This window comes from Myotis yumanensis, unplaced genomic scaffold (genome assembly GCF_028538775.1).
Source record: "Myotis yumanensis isolate MYYU_CA2020_CCGP unplaced genomic scaffold, mMyoYum1.0.hap1 SCAF_15, whole genome shotgun sequence".
NCBI classification, from domain to species: domain Eukaryota; kingdom Metazoa; phylum Chordata; class Mammalia; order Chiroptera; family Vespertilionidae; genus Myotis; species Myotis yumanensis.
This window is the reverse complement of record NW_027223766.1, coordinates 19,954,673-19,976,673: the sequence shown is the minus strand read 5'-3', so window position 1 is coordinate 19,976,673 and position 22,001 is coordinate 19,954,673. Positions and strand designations below refer to the sequence as shown.

The 22,001-nt window shown below is 38.0% G+C and overlaps 2 protein-coding genes across 5 annotated transcripts in view; one reads left to right on the top strand and one right to left on the bottom strand.

Moving 5' to 3' along the window:
* MTFR1 (mitochondrial fission regulator 1) overlaps positions 1 to 22,001 on the top strand; it is a 56,166-nt gene that overhangs the window by 29,606 nt on the left and 4,559 nt on the right. For all 3 annotated transcript variants that reach the window (XM_070392762.1, XM_070392764.1, XM_070392763.1), the window contains 3 exons: positions 249 to 347; positions 9,641 to 9,756; positions 21,378 to 21,610. In XM_070392762.1, the coding sequence (XP_070248863.1) occupies positions 249 to 347; positions 9,641 to 9,756; positions 21,378 to 21,610 (448 nt within the window). The remainder of the gene's footprint in view (positions 1 to 248; positions 348 to 9,640; positions 9,757 to 21,377; positions 21,611 to 22,001) is intronic.
* PDE7A (phosphodiesterase 7A) overlaps positions 19,241 to 22,001 on the bottom strand; it is a 108,743-nt gene continuing 105,982 nt past the window's right edge. For both annotated transcript variants that reach the window (XR_011468276.1, XR_011468277.1), the window contains 2 exons: positions 21,458 to 21,582; positions 19,241 to 19,802 (listed from right to left, as the gene is read on the bottom strand). The gene's annotated coding sequence lies outside the window, so the exon portion shown is untranslated. The remainder of the gene's footprint in view (positions 19,803 to 21,457; positions 21,583 to 22,001) is intronic.

Sequence of the window (22,001 nt, the reverse complement as noted above, 5' to 3'; positions counted from 1 at the left end):
AGAGGTAAAATAGTGTTTCCTTTGCAGAACAGTATGAAAATAGATGATGTTTTACTTCAAGTGTAGTATTATTTTACAATTTTTTAAATTGAGAAGTATTAGTTTATTTCCCATAACATTTAGACATTCTGATTCCGTAATTAATGCGTCAGCATGTTACGCAATTAATTGTTTAGTGCTTTGTGTTAATAGTATTATAAGTCATGTAATGAAATGTTTGTGTTTTTTTCTTTTTTCTGTTTACTCAGGTACTTTGGTCTGGGAAGCCATATGGTTCATCTCGGAGTATTGTACGGAAAATTGGTACTAATTTATCTCTGATCCAGTGTCCCAGAGTTCAGTTTCAGGTACTATATATTTAAAAATTTTTGTATTAGTGTTTGTATTAGGAATATAAATAGGCAAAATATCTTTACTAGTATTTGTTAAACTTTTCCTCCTATTAATGCTACTATCAGTAAAATAAAAGAGAATTTTTATCAATCATAGTAAAGTCTTTCTAATCTTAGTTCCTCTTAGAAGTGATAATTCAAGATCTTTAAGACATTTACCCTTCTTAAGAATACATATGTGAGGATTTAGAAACACATAAGAAGCCAAGCAGTTGTTACTTCCCAGGTGGCCTCGAATGTAGGCTTTATATTACTTCAGGAGATTCAGGTACCACCATTATTTTCTTTAGTTATTACACCTTCCTCTTTGGGTAGCCACTCTGTTTCTCTTGTTTATTTTTAGATGTCTCTGTGCATGCCTTATAAGTTGATTTCCCCATCCTTTGTTTAAAGCTTAGCATTAATTTTGGGAACTATTGCCTTGGCAACAACTGTGTTAAGACAGAGGTAATTGTAGTTCTCTGAATGAGGTGATAGTCAAACAGTGAATTAGGATTACTTTTGAATGCTCAGGTCTTAGTCTCTTTAGCACCAAATCAGGGGCAACTCTATTCTTTGCTTGGAGGTAAATTGCTATTTTCTTGATTTGGGCTTTTGTTCCTTATTGCTGGTATAGTGTTAGACGTGCTCTGTTCTTGTTTTTCATTAATTTAGCACAAGAGTTATACACAAAACCTTTTAGTTCAACATTTAAGAATATCAAGTTCAGCAGATATATATACCAATTTAAAATAGTAGATTGGCATATAAAATGCAGAAGATAAATTTAACTCATCATTCAAAAGTTCAAAAGTGTCCCTATGAGCTTATTTAATATTTTGTCCTACTCATAAATCACTCTTCCTGGTAGATAGAAGTAAAAAAACCCCAAACCTGTTCCTAAGTAAGTGGTAGCAATTAGTGTTTGTTCAGTTTGACTAACAGGTTGCTCATTGTTGTGCTATAGTCCTGCTTACAAATTGACTGGCAAAACTTTTGTGTATCAATCTAGAAACTGACAACTTAGAAATTTCTAATAAGTAATTTTGATCAAACAATAGGCTTTAAAAAATAATAATCAAAATGAAGAAATCTGTGGTAGTGAATCTCTCCAGCATAATTTCTGAGAATTCAGTTCACTTAACTTCCTTCAAATAACTATTGTTTTAACTAAGGCTTGTTAATTTTTTTTTTCTGATTTGCTCAGTTCCATTCAGTTTTTCTTTTTACATATTTGTCTACTTAAACTAATGGCAGAAGACCTTGCTTCAACATTTGTGTTCATGTAGCTAGAGACATGTAACAGGACATGGGGATAATCTAGCATTTTCTGATAGCAAGCAACCCAAATCTGCGTTGACAGTCAGTGGGCTGAAGTACTAGAACCAAGTACATTTCCTGGGAAGGAAGTAACAGTTTCTCAGTCACTGAAAAGAGTATGAGTAGAATAAAACTGTTAGATTTAGTACAGGACCTGCATTTGAAAAGAGATGAATTAACATAAGGAGAGGAGTAAAGTAAGAGAAATATTGGTCACTTACTTGAGAATGTAGTGGAAGACATTTGTTTATACTGAGACTTTTAATTCCAGGCAATTTTGTTGTATACTGAGTCTTTTCAAATTAAACATCAATATTAAAGTGGGTATTTTATCTGCTACTTATTATAAATAGGCTGTTTTTACTCTGTATTTTCTATTTTTTAAAAACATCTATCAGAAATATTAAAAATGTAGAGTCTTCAAAAAACAAAGGATGCAATTTAGAATAATACAATTGAAAATGCATTTTTGCTATTTTTCTGGCTCATTCGGGGGCTTGATTAATGTGGAATGTATTTGAACTGTCTAGGAGTCCAACAAGACTAAATACTACTATAGAAAGTGTGGAATTGGGGAGTCACAGTTGGACCCAGGCATACTGTTTCTTACTTCCTAGGTTATTTTGAGAGACACACACATGTTTCTCTCTCTTGTTGTTGTTCTCCCTTTTCCTGTTCACCCCAGACCCCCTCACTCCCATTCTTGGTGTGTCATGAATAGAAAGCATCAATATTCAAACATTAAGCTGAGTCTCGTCTAGAATATTTGATTGCTACGTACTTCAGATTAGTGCTCTTTATACAGGTACACCTCTTGGCCTAACTGGTGTCACTGTATGTCATCATTTTAAAATACAGAACTTCTGTTTTCAGTTTTTCTTACTATGGTAGGAATTGGTAAAAAAGAAAAAGGAATAACTGTAAGAAAAAAGCTAGAGATTATTATTTTACTGTGTTCATTTTAAGAATACATATTTTGTATTTAGCTATAAACAAATGGTGGTAAAATAGAGTGAAGCTGTTTATTAGTACATTCTTTTTGGCAAGAAACTGAGAGCATCCTCATACCAGTGTGTTTTTTTATGAAGAGTCACATGCAGACAGAATGAATTTTTAAAATATTTCATTCTAAGTATTTCAGTTTTTGAACATGTTTTGGATATTTCTTTTTTTCATTTTAAATGAATCAATTTCCTTAGTGTAGTTTTACATTGTCAGAATATTTTAAATTATCTGAAGTTACTTCAGTAAAATATTTCAAATATAATTGGATGTTAGGTTATTTAAATGGTATAAAATGTTCAACTGAATTGCTTAGAATAGTAAAAATAAAAATACAATGCTATTGCTGAGTTTTTGCTCTGAATGAAATGCTTTTCCACACTTTTTGAAAGGAATTTGTATACTTATAAATCAATAAGCACTAATTTTAATTTAAAATTTTATAATGCCTTCGATTTAAAAATAAATTCTATTCCTTTCACTGTTGTTTTTCCTCCCCTACTAACAATAGCCATGGTAGGACAGGACCTTGCTGGAGCCTTCAGTAAGTGGCCTTTTCTTTTTCAAACTTCCCATCAGTCATCCATGCATGTCAGTAGTGGCATTTAAATCATATTTCAAAAATTCCATATTATCAGTCCCCTTGCCTGCACTGACTTCATCTTAACTGGTCTTTGACTAATTGAGTTGTCCTTCCCATTCCATGCTTATGTTACTCAGTGCACATTTCAGCAACAACTGAAATGGGCTTTTTTTTTTTTTTTTTTTTTTTTTTTGTCTTTGCAAGTTATTAATCTGTTTGAAGAGAAGCCATAACCATATACTACAGGGACCAACCAGTGGATGATGGGGTTTATCAGCTCAGTAGGCTTATGAAGTATATATATGTTTAATGACATATTTTAACACAAACTCTAAAAATTGTGTGTGGCAGTATTTGTAATTATTGTTTTGGTCAGGTTATATCCATTACTAAATGTATTAAAGCCAGCCATCAGTCCTAGCTGATGTGGCTCAGTTGGTTGGAGTGTCGTCCCATACACCAAAAGATCACAGGTTCGATTCCCGGTCAGGGCACTTAACCTAGGTTGTATGTTCGGTCCTCAGTTGGGGCACATGCGAGAGGCAACCAATTGATATTTCTCTGTCTCCCTCCCTCTCGCCTTTTTGCCCCCTTCCTCCCTCCCTCCCTTCCTCTCTCTAAAATTAATAAACATGCCCTAACCGGTTTGGCTTAGTGGATAGAGCATCGGCCTGCGGACTGAAAGGTCCCGGGTTCGATTCCGGTCAAGGGCATGTAGCTTGGTTGTGGGCACATCCCCAGTGGAGGGTGTGCAGGAGGCAGCTGATCGATGTTTCTCTCTCATCAATGTTTCTAACTCTCTATCCCTCTCCCTTCCTCTCTGTAAAAAAATCAATAAAATAAAAAAAATTAAACATATCCTCAGATGAGGATTAAAAAAACAAACAAAAGTAACCTCAAAACCCAACCATCAGTGTATTTTAAAGTATAATTATATTTTACATTAGATCTCTAATGATTTCATGTTACTGCTATAATTTCATGTTACCACTCATAATAATATAACTATATGAGGAAATAACCATTTCCAACAATCTGTACACTCTTGTGTGATACCCTGATCATTTCATTAATGGAACAATGACATACTTTTCACAGTGTGAATGACCACAGAGATAGGTAATTTTGTATGATCACTTGCACTGTGACAAACATAACATTGTTCCATTCATGAAAAACTCACATCTAACAGAATATTATTTTAATAAAGTGGTTTGAAAGAAATACTTTGTTTATAAGCAATTACTTTATTATTGAGATATATCAGTAGAAAATCCTCTCAAATTGGAAAATCATACAACTGAGTGTTAGATTAACATTTAAAAAAAGCAAAAACTACTTTTATCATTTCCATGGTTCATTTTGTGAAATAGGTTTCATTATTTTAAAAAAATCAAAACCTGTTTCAATAACTATTTCAATTTAAAAAATTAAACTATTGTACATCCATATATAATTAAACTATCGGACTGAAATTATAATCTATATATATATATATAAAAGCCTAAGCGACCGTTATGACCGGAATGACTGGTCGACCAGTCACTATGACGCATACTAACTACCAGGGGGCAGACGCTCAATGCAGGAGCTGCCCCCTGGTGGTCAGTGCGCTCCCACAGCCAACCTCCCGCGGTCCCTCCCCCTGGCTGGCAAACCTCCCGCGACCCCTACCCCTGGGCCCCAATTGGGGGGGGGGGGCTGGCTAGCGAACCTCCTGTGGTCCCTCCCCCCAGTCAGCCGGGCCACTGATAGACCTCAATCACTGGCCAGGCTGAGGGTCCCCACCTGTACATGAATTTGTGCACCCACCCTCTAGTTTGATAATAGAGAATTATTCTCCTTTTCGTAATTTTTAAAAAGGTATGAAAAATCCTTTTATAAAAAGACTAGAGGCCCAGTGCATGAAAATTCATGCACGGGGGGGGGGGGGGGGGGGTGCGGTGCGGCTGGATGGTCCCTCAGCCCGGCCTGCCCCCTCTCATAGTCCAGGAGCCCTCAGGGGATGTCCTAATGATGGCAGGGAGTGGGCCTAAGCTGCAGTCTGGCCTCCCTCTGTGGGAGGCACCGCCCCCATCACCTCGCTGCCGCTGCCGGCACCACGGCTGCCTACCCTCAGCTCTCGCAGCTGCCGTGGCTTTGTCCAGAAGAAGGTCCAGAAGGACGTTTGGCTGTCTGATCTAATTAGCATATTATGCTTTTATTATTATAGATTAGTATAATTACTTTTTAGTTTTATTTTTTCTTTTGAATGATTATGGTTTCCCCACACACTTCGTTAGGCTTCTCCTTTTTTAAAAAAAAAATCTTTATTGTTGAAAGTATTACATATGCTGCTTTTTCCCCCCCATTGATCCCTTTCAGCTGTCCTCATCCCCCCCCCCCCCTTTTTTTGGTGGCATAAATCACTGTTAGAAATGACATAGATTTTACCAGTTCTGAAATTGATTTAAAAAAAAAAAAAGGTATCTTGACAGTATCATTAACTTTTTCATTTCATTGAGCACACAGTATAGACATGGTTTTATTTCAGTGATTAAATATAATCAGTGCTTAGTATGATTACAAACCAAGATGATGGAATAATTTGGCTTATTTTTTAAAGTTTGTGCAAAAACAACTTCTCATGTCTAATATATGAAGTATTACAGATATCAGTTTGGGAAACATTCAATCTTTATGCTATAAAAGACTGAAAAGCTGCCACAAAATGGGTTAACTTTTATATTTTTGAGTGCTTATTAATTTATTTTTAAATTTAAATTTCATTTTTCAATTAGGGCTTACATTTAATATTTGCATTAGTTTTAGGTGTACAGCATAGTGGTTATTATTTTATTTTATTTATTGATTTTTTAAATATATTTTATTGATTTTTTATAGAGAGGAAGGGAGAGGGATAGTTAGAAACATCAATGAGAGAGAAACATCAATCAGCTGCCTCCTGCACACTTCCTGCAACCAAGGTACATGCCCTTGACCAGAATCGAACTCAGGACCCTTCAGTCCTCAGGCTGACGCCCCATCCACTGAGCCAAACCGGCCAGGGCATATTTTAAAAGTATCATTTTGCTTCCTTTTATAAACAAATATCTGGGAAGAAAACGGCAATTTTTGTAACTTATGGGAAAGTAAGAAATCTTGAGGTCAAACTACAAAATAGTAGCTATATCGGAACAAATTTTTATTTTCTAATCAAAGAATTATAATCAGATAGGTCTTCATGAATTAGCACCTTAGGAAAGCATCATCCAGATTTTAATTTCATGATCTCTTGTTTGTACAAAATAGCCCATTAATACTCTGTCTTCTAGGAACCTCTACAGGGCCTGGGGAAACTTTATGTTCAAAGATCTCCACATAACCCATGTAGAGTCTTCCTATTATAATATTACTAGAGGCCCGGTGCACAAAAATTTGTGCACTGCGGGGGGGGGGGGGTGTGTGTCCCTCAGCCCAGCCTGTGCCCTCTCGCAGTCTGGGACCCCTCGGGGGATAACCACCTGCTGGCTTATCCATGGGAGGCCCTGATGGCAGCGGGGCGGGCAGTGGCTCTCGCTGTTCCACCCCGCCGCCCCGGGTCACACACGGGAGGCCCGGATGGCGGCTTGCGCTATCCTGCCCCACCTGCAGTATGCAAATTTGACGGTCATCTTTGTTGGGTTAATTTGCATACTATTCTGATTGGCTGATGGGCGTAGCGAAGGTACGGTCAATTAGTGTAGATAGGAATATTATTATACCAGTAGAGGCCTGATGCACGAAATTCGTGCAAGGGGCTCAGCCCTTGCAGCCCCGGCTGCCTCGGCCCTCTCAGCCCTGGCTTCATCCAGAAGGTCTTCCGGAAGGATGTCCGAAAGGTTGTTTGGCTGTCTGGTCTAATTAGCATATTATGCTTTTATTATTATAGATTCTGCTTTCAGTAATGGTTAGGAACAGAATATTACCAGTTTTCTCAGACTATTGAGATCAGATGTGATGCTACTTTCAGTAAAGTTATTTCAGTTGTATAACATACCCATTTTATTGAATATATATTTCTTTACTGACACATGGATAAATTTCTGAAACACATAAAGGAGAAGTACATTAATCTCATTTTTTATTTTTCTTTGATCATCTCCCTTGACAATGTACTTACTGATGCTGATACTGTTTTTCTCTTCTGACCACAATTATTCCACTGCATGCAAAACATTGGTAATTTGAAAGCCTTTTCATCTTAATTCCATTATTCCATTGTTTTTTGCTCAGGATTAAGTTCTTAAATGTCTACTCTTATTATATCTTGTTTTCTCTCTTGCCTGTACCCCCGTCCTCTCCAAAAGACAATTTAAGGCATTTTAAATACTTGATGTTCTTAGTATGTTATTGTTAAAATACCAGTTTTCTAATGCTACTTTATTAGGTTAATAATATTAGGTAATTACGATACATAATGGATACACATACATACCAGCAGCTAATATGTTTAGTCAACATTTTATTCATAATATTAAAGATATTTTAAACTTAAAACTAATTAGTATTATGTATTTGTATGGTATGTTTTACATTTGAGAAAGAAGCATTATTTAAGTGTAGCTTCCAAAATCTTGATCTGGCAATAATAGCATTAAGGTTCAAACAAAGTACGGGATTATGGTACAACCTTTTCTTTTTTTTTTTAAAATATATTTTATTGATTTTTTACAGAGAGGAAGGGAGAGGGATAGAGAGTTAGAAACATTGATGAGAGAGAAACATCAACCAGCTGCCTCCTGCACACCTCCTACTGGGGATGTGCCCGCAACCAAGGTACATGCCCTTGACTGGAATCGAACCTGGGACCTTTCAGTCCGAAGGGTGACGCTCTATCCACTGAGCCAAACTGGTTAGGGCATGGTACAACCTTTTTTATTTATTCTTTTAATATATTCTGATTCTTCACAGAGAGGAAGGGAGAGGGATAGAGAGTTAGAAACATCGATGAGAGAGAAACATCAACTAGCTGCCTCCTGCACACCCCCCACTGGGGATGTGCCCGCAACCAAGGTACATGCCCCTGACCAGAATCGAACCCGGGACCCTTCAGGCGGACGCTCCATCCACTGAGCCAAACCGATCAGGGCAACCTTTTTGATAAATACATTAATAAGTAAATTTCTCTGGCCTTTTAAATTATATTTTTAAATATTTTAAAAATTTATTTCAGAGAGGAAGGAAGAGGGAGAGAGAGGTAGAAACATCAATGATGAGAGAGAATCATTGATTGGCTGCTTTCTGGATGCAACATGGGCATATGCCCTGGCCGGGAAACAAACCATGACCTCTTGGTTCATAGGTCGACTCTCAATCACTGAGTCACTTTTTAAATCACTTCATATTCTTTTTCACTTAAACCTCATCCAACTTGTTGGAAGTATTATATTAATCTGATAAGTTTATTTGTAAGTTATTATCCATTGACCATGTGGCTCTGAGGCATTATAACAAAACTTTAATTCAATTAAATTATATTTCCAATTTTTCAAGGTAAATCTCAGAACTTGCATGCTTTTTCTTTGTTGTATCTATTTAAAAATACTCAGTTCCTTCCTCTATGTGTTTAAGATTAGCTAGAGAATTCTGTTCTGCTACTTGTATTTTTTGTTCCTTAATATAGTTAATACTTTTATTTAAAAATCATGAGCTTTAAGGATTTTAAAAAATCTATTTTTGACATTATAACAATATATCTATAAATATCCATTTAAACAATTCCCAGATTTAGCACAAATTGATTACTTGTTCTTGTTCCTATACTTTTTTAAAGCCAGATCTCTTCAGAAAAAATATTTAATGCTTAAATTTGAAAAATGTTCTTAATGTTTTAGGATGACCAGAGTTTGTGTTTGTTTTTTTTTAAATCATTTGACCTATAAAATAAAAATTGATCCCGGCTGACGTGGCTCAGTGTTTGAGTGTTACCTATGAACCAGGAGGTCATGGTTCGATTCCTACTTAAACTCATGGGTCAGTAGGAGGTCATGCCAGGGCACATGCATGGGTTGCAGGCTCAGTCCTCAGTGGAAGGTGTTCAGGAGGCAGCCCATCAATGATTCTCTCTTATATTGCTGTTTCTCTCTCTGTCTCCCTCTCTGAAGTCAATAAAAAATATATTTTTTTAAAAATGAAAAAGGTAAATTATAATTCAAAGATTATCATACATTATTAGGCAACATACGATGTAACTGATGGTCCCTTTCATGGGGACCTTTAATAGAAATGAAACTGCCCGTATGTTTGAAACACTAGAACTGATGATTTTCATTTAGGTCATTAAAAAGTTTTATTCTAATATTTTGGTGCCAGATGACAATCTTTCCCTATTTATGACTTACAGCTTACCAGCCCCACAACAGAATGGAGCCCCAGTCACCCAGGAGAGGGTGCAGTGGCATCTTTAGCTGATGTTGGATGGGTAGCTGAAGAAGAAGGAGAGTGCTCAACAAGACGAAGGTCAGTCTGGAAACCTATGAGAACTGAGATAGGATATTTATCATTTTAAAAGATGTTATCTTTGCGGTATTTACTTTTTTTTTTTTTTTTTTTTTTTTTTTCTGCTGGTGCTCGTCAGCCCCGGAGCAGCAGGACTCAGCCAGTGAAGCTTCCCAGCTGCCTCACCAAATTCCTAGGGGGAGAAACTTTTCCCTTCCCTTCTGGGTTCTCTGGCTGGCCTAATAATTAAATTTGTCGTGGGCGGTGGGAACAGAACCAGGTGTTTGACAGGAGGGGTCAGGCCAAACCTGGGTTCAGCAACCTCGGTACTTGGGTTCTCGCTAGGAAAGAATTCAGAGACAAGACCCAAACTGTAAGAGAACATTTATTGGGTAAATCACAGAGGTAGAAGAAGTAATTCCTAGAAGAAATGGGCTTAGGAGACAAGTTATGGAGGCAAATGAAGGGCCATAGGAGCTTAGGAGTGAGGAAACTAATGTGCCCTACAGAGGGGGAGGGGGATGGTGAGGGGAGGAGGAGGGAAAGGCTCCAGTGTGCTCCCTGGAGGGAGACAGTGCCTGCGGTATTTACTTTTAATAGCTGAATTTGGTCTCTAGTAATTAACCCAGGTTTTCTTTTTAGCAGTCATCTGTTCTGTTTATTTTAAAGACTCAGTATTTATAAATTTCCTAAAGACATATAACTATTGTGTCCGTAAGAATTACAGAATTCCCTGCCTGTTAGAAGTTCTAATATGAGAGAACTGTCATAAATATGTTTATATAAGTATAGTACTAAAATGGTATTATTGGTGTAGAAAAATCAGTGTGGGTTGTATTAGAGAATTTGTGTAATTGGAGAATAAGTCCTAAAAATTCTGAATCTGAGTTATGATTCAAAGGAAACTATATGTAAGAGTTAGACAGGGACTTCCATTAATTTGAAAGAGCCGGAATAAAGTATTACTATGGCTCAATCTAATAAACAATTATTCCACATATTCAACTCTTCATTCTTAGGCATTGAGGATACAGAGATTAAAATAAGACATAGTCCTAGTTTTCTAGGAATACTTGGTGTGCTAGAGGAGATTAAAGAAGAAATCAATAATATTAATACTGTAAAGTCGACTAAATACAGAAGGCTGCTGTGGGATGAGAGAGGTTTGGCCAGGCTTTGAGAAGGGGATGTTAGAGCTGAGGGTCAGTAGGAGCCAAAAAGATTGAGTTCCTGGGTCTGTTGCTTCTTGCTATGGTCTGGGAGTGGTAGCTCTTTAAGAATTCTTTTTCCCTTGCTTATACTCCTTTGCGACCCATGAGTGTAAGTAGTATCACTGGCCACCAGAGTCCGGTGATCTAGAAGTGTCCCCTGGTGCAGCTTAAAAATCAAGGTGCCTTACAAGGGTGTACGCATCTTTTGGGGGAGATACTAAGTAACTGGAGCGAGACAGAGGAAGAGTGCAAAGATTGCATCTACTGGCCTCTGTTCCCTGAGAGACTCTGTAGGCCTCTAGATGTGTGCCAAACCTGAAGTCTGTCCTTCAGGCCAGAGCTCCTGAAGGAGCATATAGGCCTTCTCAGAAAGACTTGGGGATGTTTCAGTCTGCTGTCTGTGCAGTGCCCTGAGGATGGTAGTTGGCCAAGACCTGTCTCTGATTTTTACAGTCCTATGGGAACCAGGAATGCAAGACTTCCTTGCCTTCAGAGCCAGGTGATCAAGGGTTGTCCCCTAGTGGCAGCCACAAAATATGGGGCATTAGACATAAAAAATCTGGGCATAGACTCTATGAAAGAGCCTCTCTGGAAGATACTGGTTCTCTGGAGCAGGGCAGAAGGGAAGGTTAAAGATGGTACCTATGGGGTACCCTCTGAAGCTATGAGCAGAAGGCCTAGGGTATTTTTTGGAGGGGGAAGGAGGGATGACACTTACAGTTGGTGCAGTTCGTGCCTGCCAGCTTCCATCCCCAGAATATATCCTAGCAGACCCCTAGGTGTGTAGGCTAGATACTGGTGGTCCATGAGGTCTGAAAGGTTGGCGACCGCTGGGTTAGATGACTGCCCCGCAGGCCCATACTTTAAGATTAGCAAATGAGCCCTCACCAGTTTGGCTCAGTGGATAGAGCGTCGACCTGCGGACTGAAAGGTCCCAGGTTCGATTTCAGTCAAGGGCATGTACCTTGGTTGCGGGCACATCCCCAGTAGGAGGTGTGTAGGAGGCGGCTGATCGATGTTTCTCTCTCATTGATGTTTCTAACTCTCTATTCCTCTCCCTTCCTCTCTGTAAAAAATCAATAAAATATATTTTTTTAAAAAGAAAATGGAAAAAAAAGATTAGCAAATGAGACTTTTACATAAAGTCCAGGCAGGATCAGCAGCTTCTGTGTTAGACCCTGGGGTGAGTCCCAGCATGAGAGCAAATTTAAGGGCCATTTCTCAGATCACTGTAGCCTTGTGGGTCTCTTGAACACTGTTGGGTAGACGTTTTGGGTGCTCATCTCTGAGATGCAGGTCTTAAAAGTTGGGGTACCCAGTGTGGTGTTCAGACTCTTTGCTCCACAGGAAGAAGCTGTGGGTTTGAGTTCTCTTCCCAGTGTGGGTCACTGCTCCTGGGGTGGGGTTTATTAAGAGATTGTGTCTCAGCCTCTCCAGCTTTAGTGCTATTTTTGTTTAGTGCTGTTTTTGTTGTTCAGCTAGATTTTACTTTTCAGAGGAAACTGTTCCATACATAGCTGTAGATTTGGTATATTCACTGGAGGAGGTGAGTTTAGGATTTTCCTATTCTTCCTGTGTTGCCGTCTTGAACCAGAACTCAATATTCCTGAGTATGGAAGGACCAGTTTATTTCACCATGCATCAGTTGATGGACATTTGGCTTGTATACAGGATTTTTGAATTAGCATAAATTTTCATTTCTCTAGATTAAATGCAATTTCTGGGTCATATAAGTCATAAGGTGGTTGCATGTTTATTTATTTATTATTTTTAATAATTCTTTATTGTTGAAAGTGTTACATATGTTCCCCCTTCCCCCCCATTGACCCCTCCAGCCCGCCCCTGCCCCCCGCCCCGGGCCTTCAGCACCCTATTGCCTGTGTCCATATGGTTATGCATATATGCATACAAGGTCTTTGGTTAATTACTTCCCACCTACCTCCCCTCCCCTGTCTTCCCTCTGAGATTCCACACTCTGTTCCATGCTTCCATGTCCCTGGATCCACTCCGTTCATCAGTTTATTTTGTTACTTAGATTCCACATATGAGTGTGATCATGTGATATTTGTCTTTCTCTGACTTATTTCACTTAGCATGATATTCTCCAGGTTCCTCCATGCTGTCTCAAAGGGTAAGAGATTCTTCTTTTTTTACTGCTACATAGTATTCTATGGTATCAATGTACCACAGTTTTTTTATCCACTCATCTACTGATGGGCACTTAGGCTGTTTCCAGATCTTAGCTATTGTAAATTGCTATGAACATAGGGGTGCATACATTCTTTCTGATTGGTATTTCAGGTTTCTTAGGATCTATTCCTAAAAGTGGGATCACTGAGTCAAATGGCAGTTCCATATTTAATTTTTTGAGCAAACTCCATACTGTTTTCCATAATGGCTGCACCATCTGCATTCCCACCAGCAGTATACGAGGGTTCCTTTTTCTCCACATCCTCGCCAGCACTTGTCATTTGTTGATTTGTTGATGGTAGCCGTTCTTACAGGTGTGAGGTGATAACTTGTTGTTTGAATTTGCATCTCTCTGTTGATCAGTGACTTTGAGCATTTTTTCGTATGTCTCTTGGCCATCTGTATGTCCTCTTTGGAAAAGTGTTTATTTAGGTCCATTGCTCATTTTTAAAATTAGGTTGTTTGTCTTCCTTTTGTTAAGTTGTATGAGTTCCTTATATATTTTGGATATTAACCCTTTATTAAATGTACCATTGCCAAATATGTTCTCCCATGCAGTGGGCTCCCTTTTTTGTTTTGTTGATAGTTTCTTTTGCTGTGCAGAAGCTTTTTATTTTGATGTGGTCCCATTTGTTTATTTTCTCCTTAGTTCTCCATTGTTGTAGGAGATGTATCTGTAACCATATTGCTGTGAGAGATGTCTGAGATTTTGCTGACTTTGGTTTCTTCTAGGATTTTTATGGCTTCACAACTTACATTTAAGTCTTTCATCCACTTTGACTTTATTCTTGTGTATGGTGCAAGTTGGTGGTCTAGTTTCATTTTTTGACATGTATCTGTCCAATTTTCCTAACACCATTTATTGAAGAGACTGTCTTGACTCCATTGTATGCTCTTGCCTCCTTTCTCAAATATTAATTGAACATAATGGCTTATATCAATTTCTGGGGTCGGTTATGGTGGCTTTGTAGTATAACTTGAAATCTGGTATTGTGATTCCTCCAACTTTGTTTTTCTTTCTCAAGAGTGCTGCAGCTATTTGGAATCTTTTTTCCTCTCATGTAAATGTTTCGAGTATTTGTTCTAGATCTGTGAAATATGCAGGTGGTATTTTAATAGGGATTTCATTGAGTCTGTAGATCGCCTTGGGTAGTATGGACATTTTAATGATGTTGATTCTACCAATCCATGAACATGGTATATTCTTCCACTTGTTTATATCTTCTCTTTTTTTCAACATCCTGTAGTTTTCCAAGTACAGGTCTTTTGCCGCCTTGGTTAAGTTTATTCCTAAGTATATTACTTTTTTGGTTAAAGTGCAATGGTAAATGGGATTGTTTATTTAGTTTCTCTTTCTGATAATTCCTTATACTATATAATAAAAGGGTAATACGCAAATCGACCAAACGGCAGAACGACCGGTCGCTATGACACACTCTGACCACCATGGGGCAGATGCTCATTGTAGGAACTGTCCCCTGGTGGACAGCTCAGCTATAAACTTGGCTGACTAAGGATGTCTGATTGACAGCTTAGGCCCATTTCCCAGCCAAAGCTGTCAGTTGAATATCCCCCAAAGGCTCCCGGACTGCTAAAGGGCACAGGCTGGGCTGAGGGGGACACCCCCTCCAGTACACAAATGTCGTGCACTGGGTCTTTAGTTGGTGTATAAAAAAGCCATAGATTTTTGGGTGTTGACTTTGTATCCTACTACATTGCCAAATTCATTTATTAAATTTAGTAGTTTTTTGGTGGAGTCTTTAGGGTTTTCTGTGTACAATATCATGCCATCTGTGAATAATGAGAGTTTTACTTCCTCCTTTCCAATTTGGATGCCTTTTATTTCTTGTCTGATCGCTATGGCCAGGACTTCCAGTACTAGCCTATATAATAAAAGGCTAATACGCAAATCGACCGAATGGCGGAATGACCGGTCGCTATGATGTGCACTGACCTCCAGGGGGCAGATGCTCAACATAGGAGCTGCCCTCTGGTGGTCAGTGTGCTCCCACAGGGGGAGCAGCACTCAGCCAGAAGCTGGGCTCATGGCTGGCGAGCGCAGCAGCGGGGTGGGAGCCTCTCCTGCCTCCGCAGCAGCGCTAAGGATGTCCAACTGCCTGACTGTGAGAAGGCGCAGGCTGGGCTGAGGGGAGCCCCCCCCCCCCCAAGTACACGAATTTTGTGCACTAGGCCTCTAGTGTTGAGTAAGAGTGAAAGGGGACATCCCTCTCTTGTTCCTATTCTTAGGCAAAATGGTTTTAGTTTTTGCCCATTGAGTATGATGTTCACTGTAGGTTTGTCATATATGGCCTTTATCATGTTGAGGTATGCTCTCTCTATTCCCACTTTGCTGAGAGTTTTTATCAAGAACGGGTGTTGGACCTTGTTGAATGCTTTTTCTGCATCTATTGATATGATCATGTGATTTTTGTCCTTCAGTTTGTTTATGTGATGTATCACGTTTATTGATTTGCAAATATTGTACCAGCATTTCGTCCCTGGGATAAATCCCACCTGGCCATGTTGTATGATCTTTTTAATATATTGCTGGTTCCGATTTGCTAATATTTTGTTGAGGATATTAGCATTTATGTTTATCAGGGATATTGGCCTGGAATTCTTTTTTTGTAGTGTCTTTATCAGGTTTTGGAATTAGGGTAACGCTGGCCTCATAAAAAGAGCTTGGAAGTGTTCCTTCCTCTTGGATTTTTTGGAATAGTTTAAAGAGTATAGGTGTTAGTTCTTCTTTGATGTTTGGTAAAACTCCCCCTGTGAAGCTGTCAGGACCTGTGCTTTTGTTTGTTGGGAGTTTTTTTTTATCGCTACTTCCATTTTATCAGTTGAATACTAGTACTCTTACCAGGCAATTTGAGTCTTTGTCACTGATTAATGTCACAGTATTGTGTCTCTGGGGAAATAGCACACGTAAGAGTCTTTCATAATTGATTAATTGTACAAATGATTGTTTTCAAATGCACTGAAGTTCAGTTTTTTAAAAATTTCTAAATTGTATTAATCTCTACCTTCTATGAAGAATTGTTAAAGATAACATGAGAAAACCCTTAGCAAAGTGGCATGCACACAGTAAGGCCTTTTTTTTTTTTCCCTTTTCTATGCACATTTTGATTTCCTTTTAAATTCATAGAATGGCCTCAGAATTAGAAATCTCATTTTTATAAGAAGCACAGAGATTCTTTGAAAGAATCTATAACTGATTATCTTGTCTAAGATAATTGATTTGTTCTCTTCTGTAATAAAACCCTAAGGGGAATGTGTAGTCTTTTGATAAATACACAGCATAATACTTGCACTATCATATAAACTCTTTAGCTTCTAGTAGACATCATAGCTATTGTCATGTATTGGAGTAACTTTTGGAGAAGATCATTATTTAAGGAATATTGAAATATTTCAGGTTGAACTCTGGTTTGGTCATTCTATGTTAATACCTTAATTCCTAATTTTATCTAATTCTTGAATCTGAGCGCCTCATACATATCAAACTGAATATTTATTTAAAGTTTATAGGTTCACAGGATTGAAGTCATTACAGGTAAACCCTTTTCTTACACCAGAATGTTTGTAATCTAATTGCCAAGATGAATATATTTACAAAAATTGGTAATATAAGAGTAGTAACTAAAGTGAGACTGAGGGCTTTGATTAAAGATATCCAGCTTTTAATTTTTCAAATTTGAATATTAAGTGTAAAATGGAATGTGCTATTTTTTAAGGAGTGTTGGAGAGCCCCAATCTCATAAAGCGTGACTATGAGTAACTAGACTCCAAAGGAAATGACTCAGCAAGCAGCCAGGCCACAGTTCAGTAGGTGCGAGTGAGTGTAGACCAGGAGACTGACCCCTCCCCGCCCCCTCATGGGTAGGAGCAGGAGTTTTCAACTCACAACAAACAGCAGGTGTTATTCGTTCCCATGTTAATCTTAATTACTTGACACTAGACATTAACTGATAATGTACATCAGTAAAATACTAGATTCAAGGGAGAAACATTTCTATTAAATATCATTTTTAGTAAGATATGACTTATAAAATACAAGAGACTTGTGTTGAGCAGAACCTACAACAGCTAATGCCACGAATCCCAGTAGTGCTCTGGGTCTGTGGCCTTGCCAACTCCCCACTATAAATCCTTTCAGGGATTACCCCCTCAGTCAAAATAATTTCCCCAGTCCAGTTGTCTTTACTCAACTACTTGCTCATTTAAAAATAATTGTTAGGCCCTAGCCGATTTGACTCAGTGGATAGAGCGTCAGCCTGTGGACTAAAGGGTCCTGGGTTCCATTCTGGTCAAGGGTACATGCCTGGGTTGCGGGCTCGATTCCCCAGGAGGGGGTGTGCAGAAGGCAGCTGATAATGATTCTCTCTCATCATTGATGTTTCTATCTCTCCCTCTCCCTTCCTCTCTGAAACCAATAAAAATATATTTAAAAAAAAAAGATGGTTAGTTTTATGCCCAATTTCATGTTTTCATGGAACTAAGCTGGATCCTGTTGACAATGTGGTGTGTTTTTATATCTTTCTAAGCTATTCTCCAAACTAAAATTCATTTTGGGAATATCACCTTTCCTAGGACACTGGACTAATTTAAAACAACCTCAGATTTTGAGTTTTCATTAACTGTGAGTTAAGGGGAAAGAACCCCAGAGGTGCATTCCATTTAATTTAGATTTTTTTAAAAATGGTCTGTGGAGCTTAAAAAGCATTTTATATTTATGTAAGTTGTACTCCAAAAGAGGCTGTCCTTGATACTAACATTGAAAAGATAAGAGAGGTAGATAAGTTGTGTGTAATGTTACTCTGGATAGGAGCCAGTACTCTTCTGCCATAAGGCATGTTGGAGCCAAAAGCAAATAATATGGGGGGGGGCGGGAGTAGAAATCTCATCAGCAGAAGTTGGTGTGAAGAAATTGTGTTAATCCTCACCAGAGGATATTTTTCCCATTGATTTTTTTAGAAAGAGTGGAAAGGTGGGGAGTAGGGAGGAGAGAGACATCGATTAGTTGCCTCCTGCATGCACCCTGACCGGGAATTGAACCCATGACCCTTTGGTGTGTGAGCCAAAGCTCTAGCCACTTAACAACACTAGCTAGGGCAAGAAAATGGTTTTTAAAAACAATCTTATTTTGGCTGTTTGTCTTCTGATTTGGGGGCGTCAGTACTTGATACCGCTTTTATATTTGTTTTTGTTTCTTTAAAATCCTCTGAATTGTACACACAAAAATCTGAACAGCATTTCTCTTAGTTTAGATTAATTGTGGCCTCTGTATTCTAGTTCTTAATAGCCCCCTATTCTGAAGGAGGACAAAACAGATTAGTCCTGAGAATGATTTATTTGTTGACTCTTTACAGATTAGATGTCTGTGGGAAGGCTGTATTTTTAAAGCAAGGAGTCTGTAAATTTTTCATAAAATTTAAAATTTTTCATATACAAGGAAGAATATTACAGAACAATTCTTATTTGTTTTTGGGCTCCAGTAGATGTCGATCTCTTGTGTCTTTTGAAGATATGATCGTTTCAGGATCACTTTAATTTTTGACTTCTAAAAATCCACATTTAAACTTATACATTTTCTATAATTGCTTTGTTTGAACTATAACCATCAACAGTAGCTCACATAGACAAATGCAGAATCTACATAATCAAAGTTAGAAAAATAGCATAGATATAAAGTATAGGTGATCTGACACTGTTGCTCAAATCATTTTGCTAACGGCTTTTTCTTACTTGGGCATATTGATATTCCAGATTGATGAGTGCTTTGTCCTTAATTCCCAGTAGATTGAAAAGCAAAAGGATAAAATCCACCTGTAAGAGGGGAGATGTAGAAGGTTCTTTTTTTTTTAATCTTTAATTTCTTTATTGGTTAAGGTATTACAAATGTGTTCTCATCCCCCCACTCATGCTCTCATCCTCCCACTCATGCTCTCATCCCCCTGTTGTCCATGTCCATTGGTTTGGCTTATATGCGTGCATACAAGTCCTTTAGTTGATCTCTTCCCCTTACCCCCACCCTCCCCTATTTTCCCTCTGGGGATTGATGTTTTTTTAACATTGCAGTTGTTGTTCAATACTCAGTATTGAAGAGAATAAGATGGTCAAACATGCCTTATAATTGATCTTAATTCATACTGTCTTGTTACCTTGTCCCAGTTTTTAGTATTTTAGAGTAAATATTCATGGGATTTGAAGATTACCTTACTTGAATAATAACAGTTAAAAATATACACTTCTAAGCATTTAATACTTTTGGCCCCTCTGTGTCTAGAATTTTAGGTGGGGAAATGTTCTCTACTAAAGTAACCACTAGTTCTTGAGTAAACAAGATTAAAACTTTTGTTTAGTAGCACGAAAGATTCTAGTATCCAAAATTTTATTTTGTTTAAAACAAACCATCACCCTCACAGGTGAATATGTTATCTTAGGTATGTGACTATGAAAGACAGGGGGCAGAGACGAGTCTTTCTGCACAGGTTCTGTGTTTCTCCTCTCTCTGTTCCACTTCCATCCAGCTGTCATCCTCCAGGAGCCCTCACCTCTGGTGCCCATGGTGGCGTGTCCATCCTCTGTCCTGAAAACACTGCTTCTGACTGGTTCCTTCCTCTGAATTCAGTCTCAGTTACCACTAGTCTTCCGTCTTTCTCGACACTGTTTTGAACAAGAATATTTTAATTCTACATTTGATATTTCTGTATTCTACCCAAGACTAGAGTTCCGTTACTTCCACTATCTGCAGTTTCCTTAGTTTTTTTCAAGAAGTTGTTTTTAAGAAATTATTGTGTTGTTTATTAAAAACAAAAAGTTATTAAGAATATAGTTGAGGAAGCATATTAAATATTTGACATACTGATTATTATTCTGTAAATATTTCCCAAAACTTCAATAGATGGATTAATTTCTGTCTACTTATAATTTAATCTATTTGTTGTATAGAGCTGTTCAACAGAATTTCTTGACCTACCCTATGAAAAATAGGTAGAAATCAGAATTAAATTAGCCTATTGCATCAACAAAGAGCCACAGTGATTTTTTTTTCAAAATTTAATCTTATTTCTTTATTGTAGGTTGATGAGAGCAAATGCATGTAACCGCTAACTTATTTATATAATCTTTCAAAGAACATATATTTAATCAGAGCATTGATACTATTCCTTATGATGTTTTTACCTTTGTTTAATCTCATGTACTTTTTAGAAGTTTCATCACCCATTCCTCCCCTTGTAGGTATAAGAAAGTGGTAATCAGCGTTGCAAGCCAAACATATTTCCCTATTCACTCATATTCTAAATAAAATTAATAAAGCTTTATTTTATTTTCCCCTCTCTAAAATCAATATGCATAAACTTGGGCGAGGATTTTAAAAAATGCAAAAGGCTTAGAGGCCAGGAAGACCTAATTGTATAAAATGGGAAGAAATTGACAGTTCAAAAGAAATCTGAATTTTATTCTCAGCCCTAAAAGACTTCCATTTGGAGCTGCAGAGCAGTGCACATTAAATTTTTTATACCCAAGTGATTACTTAGTTACCATGTAGTTACTGAATAGGTTCAATTATATTGACTTTTTTTCTTTTCAGTTTCTTTTGCTGCATTTTGCCCATATTGTTACAATATGTCTAGTAACTTGGTGTATTCTATCATACACAGAAATACTGACATTGAATTGCAGAAGCCAAGATCCTGGGGAAGGGCTAATGTATTACTGATTTGATTTTGTTGTCAAATACAACTAGTAATTAAATTTATCATTTTTAAGAGTATTAAAATGTTTCCTAGTTTAAATAAAACCAAACATGAATTAGCGAAAGCATTGTTGGAATATGTGATGCTTGTGCATATTATCTAGCGCAGTGGTTCTCAACCTTCTGGCCCTTTAAATACAGTTCCTCATGCTGTGACCCAACCATAAAATTATTTTCGTTGCTACTTCATAACTGTAATGTTGCTACTGTTATGAATCGTAATGTAAATATCTGATATGCAGGATGGTCTTAGGCGACCCCTGTGAAAGGGTCATTCAACCGCCAAAGGCGTCTCGACCCACAGGTTGAGAACCGCTTATCTAGAGATTCAGAAGAATAAATGGCAACAAGAAACACCTGAGAACCACTTTTCAGGCTGACCTTACATAAATCTCCTCCTATATGGATATTTTGTGATTAATTGGCAATTTCTTTATTTTCTTACAAAGCCTGTGACAGCCACCCTTTTCTCCTCCTTGCAGGACAGAGGTCAGGTCAAGGCAGCCCCTTCAGGATGACCTTCCTTTCTTTGAGAAGCCCCCAAGCAGGCAGCTTTCCTTACCAAACCTGTCTCCAGAAGAACCTCCACTGAAGACGCCCCTGGCGAATGAGGAAGCGCTGCAGAAGATCTGTGCTCTTGAAAATGAACTTGCTGCTCTCCGAGCGCAGATTGCCAAAATTGTGACCCTGCAAGAACAGCAAAATCTCACTGCAGGTCTGTAAGTCCTACTTTTGTCTTAACCAGCAAACTGGGAATCAGAAGCATGTCACTGTAATTTTAGAATTTATTGGCAAGTAACAGCTATAAATGGGAGTTATTCCTTTGCATAGTCCAGGCCCCAATCAGGCTTAAGTGGTTTTGTTTGTTTTGAACAATCTTGATGCTATCAAAGAGGATAAGTGGGTATATTTGGAAAACACTGAAATTCCTGCACTTGAATTACTACCTAGGTGAATGCTATGGGGAACTTAATGGCACTAATCCTCTCAGACATGAGGCCATCTCAGCCCCGACAGGGTTGAGTGCTATTTACTTACCTAGAAGTCCAGAGGCAAGTACTTTGCCTTTCTACTTCCCTTTCCTGCTCTACAATGGGACCAACAGT